This window comes from Chanos chanos, chromosome 12 (assembly GCF_902362185.1).
Source record: "Chanos chanos chromosome 12, fChaCha1.1, whole genome shotgun sequence".
Lineage (NCBI taxonomy): Eukaryota > Metazoa > Chordata > Actinopteri > Gonorynchiformes > Chanidae > Chanos > Chanos chanos.
Genome location: NC_044506.1, coordinates 20203128 through 20211054, shown reverse-complemented (window position 1 = coordinate 20211054; position 7927 = coordinate 20203128). Strand labels below are relative to the sequence as shown.

General features: G+C 42.1%; 1 protein-coding gene across 1 annotated transcript; it reads right to left on the bottom strand.

The window, feature by feature from the left end:
• Positions 1 to 637: 637 nt before the first annotated feature.
• Positions 638 to 6412, bottom strand: rps27.1 (ribosomal protein S27, isoform 1). Its single transcript, XM_030788704.1, has 4 exons — positions 6377 to 6412; positions 5691 to 5799; positions 4923 to 5033; positions 638 to 879 (listed from the first exon to the last, which is right to left on the bottom strand). Exons 1-4 carry the CDS (start codon positions 6380 to 6382, stop codon positions 851 to 853), a joined length of 255 nt encoding a protein of 84 aa, XP_030644564.1. The 5' UTR covers positions 6383 to 6412; the 3' UTR covers positions 638 to 850.
• Positions 6413 to 7927: the final 1515 nt, after the last annotated feature.

Genomic DNA, 7927 nt, shown 5'->3' with positions numbered 1-7927 from the left:
AAATATGGCATTCATATAGAGCAAGATAAATAAAAACAGCATTTTGTTTGAAACAGGGGATTCTGAACTTGAACAGAAACAAGTGTGTCATTCTCAGTAAACCCTTCTCTTAGTTTAAATAGTGAATAGTGACACAAACAACTTCTTTATAAATTGAAAACATTTAAATGAATATGTTCTAATGATGCTTTAACTTCCTCTAAACAGTATTTCAGTGTGGATGGAGCATCCCACAGTTTAAGTATTACCGACAGCGATGCGTCAAGCTCAGGGGAGGTTTTAAAATAACTCAGCTTTCTGCTTGTACTACTGTCGCTGGTTAAAATGCAGAGACTCGTGTCAGGGAACCGAGACTATGACAGCAGTACTGCCTGCCTGAAAACCGAGCTCACATGATTCATCAGAAACATGACTGCAATAAGGCACATTTCCATCAGACCAGAGAGAAAAGATGACTACCAACGTCCTCAGCACGGGAAAATATCCCCCCCCCCCCCCCCCCCCACACACACACACACCCAAATCTCTGTTTCAATAATGTTCTTTAAAATCCAATTTGCCTTCAGATTTATTCTGATATACATGACACAAATAACCACACACACACACACACACACAAAAAAAACCTACACAGAACTCTCCATATTTAACCAAAATGTTTTATTGAGAGAGGCTGTGTTGAGCGGTCCAGTTGTTGTTGTTGTTTTTGGTGTGGAGGCATCCGATGGAAGTGCCTGATGTTGTGTGTTAAGCTGTCCCCTCTGGATAAACAGAGTTTAGAGCAAAGAACACTGCAGATCACAGACTCAGCTCCATTTCATCCTCCCTCCTGGGGCATTATGGGAAAAAACTAGTGCTGCTTCCTCCTGAATGAGCATCCTGAGAGAAGAGAGAGCGAGAGGGAGAGAGAGAGAGAGGGAGATGTTTATTTAAATCGCTGTTTTAAGTCACTGCTGATCTAAGGGGAAGGCACTGGAAGAAAGCACGCTGTTCTGTAAAGTTGGGTTAATATTCAGGAGAACAACACGGCATCTCACAGGTCTGTCGAAAAATAAACGTGTCAAATTTTCCTTGAGTGTTTGAGAACAGAGGCGAAATTCAAATGCATATTGATCAACTCTCAAAGTTTTAAACAGGGGTTAAATTCATTTTCACATCGTTCACATAAGACATTATTTCAAGGCGGACAAAGGACACTCACAACACCCCCTGAAACCTTAACCTTGTCAATAAACCAATCACAAGAGGTGAAGTCAGAGTACCATCCTTTGTGGGTTGCATCGGGTGATCAATACTGATCAATAAGTGTTCTGGAGGCCAAAAGACTTGAAAAACATCACTGTTCCCGTTACTTCATTTATATTATAATTATGTGTCTCAGCTTGCAAAATACCTGCCTGTTTTTACCACGTCATAATAAATGAGACTTTCTCTGTTAATCTGGTTTTAATTACGTCTAACGCACCAACCCACAAGACGTTTTATCGCGCGTGCAACACGCAAATTTTCAAATTCTTTTGTCATTCTCATGGCAGGACAAGAAGCCATGTAAGGGTTTGATGACTGCCCTCTTGTGAAAGCCAGGCGTAGAAAACTAGTTACCTTTGCCTGTATTTGCACTCATGAACATTTTAAACAGGCAAACTGGAATGTCATTTCTGTGTCTCCAGATTCTTCAGTTTAGTTTCAGCTCTTATCCCCTCTACCCCTGTGCTCACATAGCAACCACTCTTCCCTCAACACTCTTCCCTCAACGCTCTTCCCTCAACGCTCTTCCCTCAACGCTCTTCCCTCAACGCTCTTCCCTCAACGCTCTTCTATCAACACTCTTCCTTCACGGCTCTTCCCTCACCGCTCTTCCCTTAACACTCTTTCATCAACACTCTTCTATCAACACTCTTCCTTCACGGCTCTTCCCTCACCGCTCTTCCATCAACACTCTTTCATCAACACTCTTTCATCAACACTCTTCTATCAACACTCTTCTATCAACACTCTTCCTTCACGGCTCTTCCCTCACCGCTCTTCCATCTACACTCTTCCATCTACACTCTTCCATCTACACTCTTCCATCAACACTCTTCCATCAACACTCTTCTATCAACACTCTTCTGTTCATTTTTTACACTGTTTACTCTCACTACCTCATGCCTTGCTATGATCCACAAATGCTCACAGAACTGCCCTGGAGGTTATCTCCGAGGTATTTTAGTCAACCACGAAAATAAGAAATCATAATTAGAGCAAGATGATCAACTACAATGCCTCTTATGGACGGCTTAATAAGAATATGCAAATTGTGCTTGAAGCTCTAAAAGTGTTTACATTATCAGTGGCGGGCATGAGATTCTCTCCATCTAAAGCAGCCTGTCGACAGAGAGACGAAGGAGCTGCTTTTGCCCGTGTGGAGAAAATAAATTCAAACGTTCTCCTGTGCTCCTGTACACAGTGTTATTATTGCATTCTCAGGCTGTGTGGCAGAGCAAAGACGACTTTTTTTTTTTTTTCTACTGCCAGCCAAGTACGCTGCTGGAGCAGACCCGCGAACGCAAGTTAAAGCCGGGGTTGTAAATACTAAACCCTTCGACGTGTAAGGAGCTACACTGACCCAGGCGGAGGGTGACAACCACCGGGAGGCCTGTTTAGCCTAAAACGACAATGAGACCGCAGCCGCGAGGACGGAGACACCGCAAATAACGCGCAATCCGTTCAAAATCCGGACACACCGGGAGTAACATTGCGTTGAGTCAAAAACGAAAAAACACGTGCCTTAAGCCAGGCATGACAAATCATATCCGTCATTTAAAACATAGTCAACCTCCCTGACAGACAGACAGACAGACAGACAGACAGACAGACAGACAGACAGACAGACAGACGATGAGTGTGGACTCTATGCCTATTCTCACTCTCACCAGTCTCCCCTCACACAGTCACTGCATCTGTAAACCCCTCCCTACCAGATCAGTCTCTACTAGTTACCTATAACCGCTGCTGACTTATTCTGGTTTTGGGGGGGGGGGGGGGGGGTTTGGTTTAAATTTTTTTTATAAGCATTTTCCATGTCAGTCATCAAAAAACATGATTAAGGCCATAGCTGATTCTAATTTTGTGGAATGATACTGTTATGTTCCATAACGTTCGTTATATCTCGTAATGTAACGTCTGTTGGCCAGTTTATTACGCTTGAACCGCGTGGCGTATCCATCAGACTGTCAGGTTAGGTATTAAGGAACACGTGTTTTCAGTCACATTTGGTCTTTGTGATCATCTCTGTGTGTCTCTGTTCGATGACCCAGCGGGACATTAACTGCCCTCGACTCTCCCTGAACAAAGCTTCAGCACTCTAACCAAGACAAATTACATTTAACACTAGAGACATTCAATAGCTATTGTCTCTCAGGACACAGTTTAATATCTCCTTCTGAGAGGCCATGTTCCCAGAACACACAGAACCTGGAAACAAAGCTCCAGCAGTAATGTGCATATTGATGCATGTGAGGAGGCCAGTGCACACACGGCGTTTAGCTGAACACTTCAACCACAAACCGAGTACTACACTTACAACATTTCATCTTCATGTGTTTTACATTTTCACTCATTTCAGTGCATAAATTCACTGTGCAAGGGAAAAAAAGCCAAAAAAGAAGCTAAAGTGACCATGTATCTGCTATACAGTGCCTGCTATAAGTTGTTTGAATAGAGTATTTTTGATCTACATAGCTGTTGTGTCGATTCCTACGCTGGTGTACTGGTCACTATGTTTGCTTGCGTTACCCTCCAGGCTGAGAGCTGGAACCATGACATGCTGTCCGTTTGCCTTGTCAGACTGGTTGAGGTGTAATAAGTTCAGGGTCTGACACACGCTCTGTAAAACTGGCCCTGATCAAAGCTTTGACCCCCCACGGGTGTGTTTGCATGGGGCCCTAGTGAAAAAGTGCTGACAACTGGGATCCATCCCTAAATCACTCCGTCACATCGCTTACGACCAATCAAAAACGCGTCTAACGGAGCTTGTTCACGAGAGTACATGCCTCAATAAACTAAAGACTAATTCAGTTAAATAATGAAACTAAACCGGTTGAGAGCTACTGTTAGAAGAGACTAAGTGACAGGCCAGGGTAGGGGCATGGGGTTTAGAATGAGCATACAGGAAGATTATCACTGTCACAACCTTTCACGCTTCATGCAGAGTTCAATAAAAACCCCTTGGTCAGCGTTTCCCAAGCGCAGTCCTGGAAATCCAGCTGGCAGCACATCCAACGCCTACCTCAACTACAAATCCATCTACGTATGTTTGTAATAAACCCATCTGCCTACATACAATTGATTTGTCAACACTGAAACATGAATTCTCTCTGTATATGAAGCCAAGTTCAGCTCTTAGTCTCTGTGTTGGTTCTGACTATGACTAAAGCGCTCCGTCCAATGGGAACTGTGGGCTGAGTGTATCAGCTTCCCTGTGACTCCCACGCCAGATATCCGCAAAAGCAGCGATTTACTGACGATTTCAAGCAAACCGACTCCTCTTTTATACACCAAGCTCACTCACAACTCTGTTACTGAGTGGTCAAAGACAAAGGAACACAGAGATGATTAAACCCTTTCACAACGGGCAGACGTTTTTCTACAGAGACCAACAATGAAGGAGTAACAGCTGAGGTGGTGGTTGAGGAGAGTGGACAGCCTTACTCCACCTCAACTCACAAAGACCGCCTAGCCAAACAGGCGTGTTACTGAAACCAATTCACTCAAACTCACGTCACTCACACAGACAGCAGACAGGGTTTTTTTTTTGCCCAGTGTGAGACAAACCATCCACAAACAGAGATGTCTGAGCCTCAAACAGAAACAAGACATTTTTTTTACACACCTTTTCAAACCCATGTATTCCCAGAGCTATTTGACACAGGTGAACTGACCTTCTGTAAGACGCGCCTTGCCTCCTGTTGGCTGACACAGCACAGTGGAGCAGCCTACACATAGCACTACTGTTTGTGCATGGCTGAATACCGTAGTGATCTTATAGCAACCTGAGGAGACAAAATGACAACAGTAAATTAACACAATACAAGGCCGTCAGTTACTACCGCTGTACTTTAGATGTCAAGACACTGCTTTAATACCAAACTATGTGTGACTCTTAAACCTGTATGTTTGTGAGAACAGGGTTACACATACAAAGGACTCATCAGTTAAAGCAGGCAGGACCTCACATCTCTATACTTAAAAAAAAATTAGGGTGTTCATTCCAGACACTGGCATTTATATCAGAAAGCTTACACAGAATTTATTTCAACTGCATACCATCTAAGAGAAGGAAAAAACATTTCACCATGGTACAGTTCATTATTATTACAGGTATTTCTCTTCAGCGGGACTGACCGATGGTGACAACTCACTGACAGAAAGGACAATGTATATAGTTGACTTGTCATATGTAAGGGTGAACAGGTCAGACCTGCCTCGGACACAATGAGGTTTACACCACTACATGTGATGATCCCTTGTAAATATGTTTCACCATTTCATTCTTAAGGAGTCTAAAACCACTGTAACCGGTCTGACAAATTAGCAACATGAAACCTTCCTTCTGCTGTAGAGCCACAAGGCAAAAAGGCAGAAGGAGAAAAAAACTGTTATGCTTTAAACAAGTCTTTCAAAACAACTCTGTGACGAGACAGACCTACCTGGACACTTGACATCCATGAAGTAAGAATTCGGGCTCTGCACGAGACGCTTCTTCTTGTGCCTCCTCCTCTCCTCCTCTGGGGTCGGGTGCAACAAATCTTTTGCGAGCTGCGGACAGGCGGAGTCGTATAAGTCAGCAGGAGATAAGATTCATTGAACATTCATTGAAGTAATTCGTGGTAAATCATACAGTCCGAGAGTTGTATCGTTAAGGCATCGAAATTTCAGAGTCATAATTCAAGTATTAGACTGATCGATTAGATTGGTTACAAAATCTACTGTAAGGGGGGCAGGCTTATTGCGCAGCTGTAAGAACAAAAAAAAATCGAGTCTGGACGTTTCAGAGCACTACTAGTGCTTTATTACACCGTTTTCGTTCGTGTTACTATTACACGACAATAACGACGAATATTAAGCTTCTATTTATCGGAAATCATGCGTCACACAAGCAATTCAAGCTATCATGTTTTGCTATATGCGCGTCGCCATCTTGTTAGTACGCATGCTGCATGCAGTCTAAGAAGTGAAAAATTATGTCGTATGCTGATATTACTGAGAGCTGTATGGCCAAAAATATACTAAGTAGTTTTATGACAATACGTAATACACGTATGAGTCGAGTCGTTTTGTGTTTTTAGGTCCGGAATCGGTGGGAAATGGTGTTTCATTCATCCCCAGTACTCACTGGCATGTTGGCGAAGATTTAGCCGCTGCCGAAAAGGAAGTCGTAAGCGGAAGCAGCGGAATAACATTCAGAGGCGTGCGAGAACACAGGAAGTTATCGACAGGCCTGACAGAAAAGACATGTGTCTGAGGTCAAATAGAGGGAGGAAATGTATGTCTGGTGAAAGTAAGCTTTATTTAAATTCATAGCACACCATATCAAAGCAACAGTTTCATAACAGACTATTAGATCAACCTAGAGCACAGAGCAATGAATCGTAGTACATCAGATCGGATTAACGGCAATTACATTGTTTAAAATTCATGGGTTTTTTTATTTCAGTGGTGTGGTTAATTTGACCAAATGGACTTCCCTTTGCCTACAGCTTCTCACTCACTTTTCCCAACTCCAAAATCATTTATTTTTTCCCCTTATTTTAACTAAAGGGTGACCTTACATAGACCACTGTGTCATTTTCGATGGAGCTCTGTATAAAAGTGTGTTAAACAAGCATATGCAGAATAAAACACGATATGTCAAAAGAAGAATGGGAACAATAATATTGCTATTTTAATATTTACAAGATGAGAATTTTAAATGAAGTCTGAGCAGATATGTCACAAAATCAGTCCTTTAAAACAATTACCATAATGCTTAGAGTAGTGATTGGCAGGGCACTGACGCAGTGTAAGGTTTCCCCAACAGTGAATGTGTGTGCCTTAGAAAACAGTACAGATATCCATGCCGAAGGTTCCTGACTGTGAGAGTGGCAGATCTGAATATAATTCCTAAGGACGGTCGTTGCCAACCACTTGACTGGAATGTGCTGCATTTTGACACTAACATAGTATCATCATTACAAGATCATTTAAAAGATACCCATGCAAACACAAAGCAAGAATTTCTCTCAACCAGCCAGCCTACGTGTACAACGAGGTCATCCTGGTACATAGCGGTTATAACATTTCCCACAAGATGTCGCTATTTCCATTCGGTACTGTTGTTGTTATCATGTCATGGTAAATGTGGTTCACAATCCGTTCATAGAAGGAAGGCCACAATGCTCAGCGGCTCTCTGCTCAGCAACGTAGCTAGCAGCACATGTAATGAGCACTCACAGCCGCACGTGCATTAAAAGACTGAATGAAATCAGGGACAAACTCCCCCTTTTCACTTCTTACACTGTGTTTTTTTCAGCTCTTTCAGATAAACTATAATTGCAAAACAAAATATAACATATTGCATATGTGTTGTTAAAAAAAAAAAAGGTGTTGAGTTCTGGTCATACAAATCAATATTTTTTTTTAAATGAAAAGGTGATGAGATACAAAACTGGTTAAAGGGTTTCAAAATAAACAAACAAATAAACAACAATATGGCTGTTTGCCTGAGGTGATTCTTGAACAATGGTTATGTTTTTTCAGTGCTCAACTCAGAATTTAGCATAACTGAAAACAGTATGAAATGATTGGAAACTTGTAACTGAAAAGTCACTGAAGTGCATTTCTGAAACTGATTCCAATTTTCAGAAAGATGTTCTTAAAAATGCACTGGGGTTTAAAAGACTTATGC

Excerpts from the sequence above, each read along its gene's own strand:
- rps27.1 (XM_030788704.1), bottom strand. Across the intron at positions 5,034-5,690 it reads CATGGATGTCAAGTGTCCAG|GTTGCTATAAGATCACTACG; the intron begins GTAGGTCTGTCT and ends TTGTCTCCTCAG. Across the intron at positions 880-4,922 it reads CAAGGCGCGTCTTACAGAAG|GATGCTCATTCAGGAGGAAG; the intron begins GTCAGTTCACCT and ends CTCTTCTCTCAG.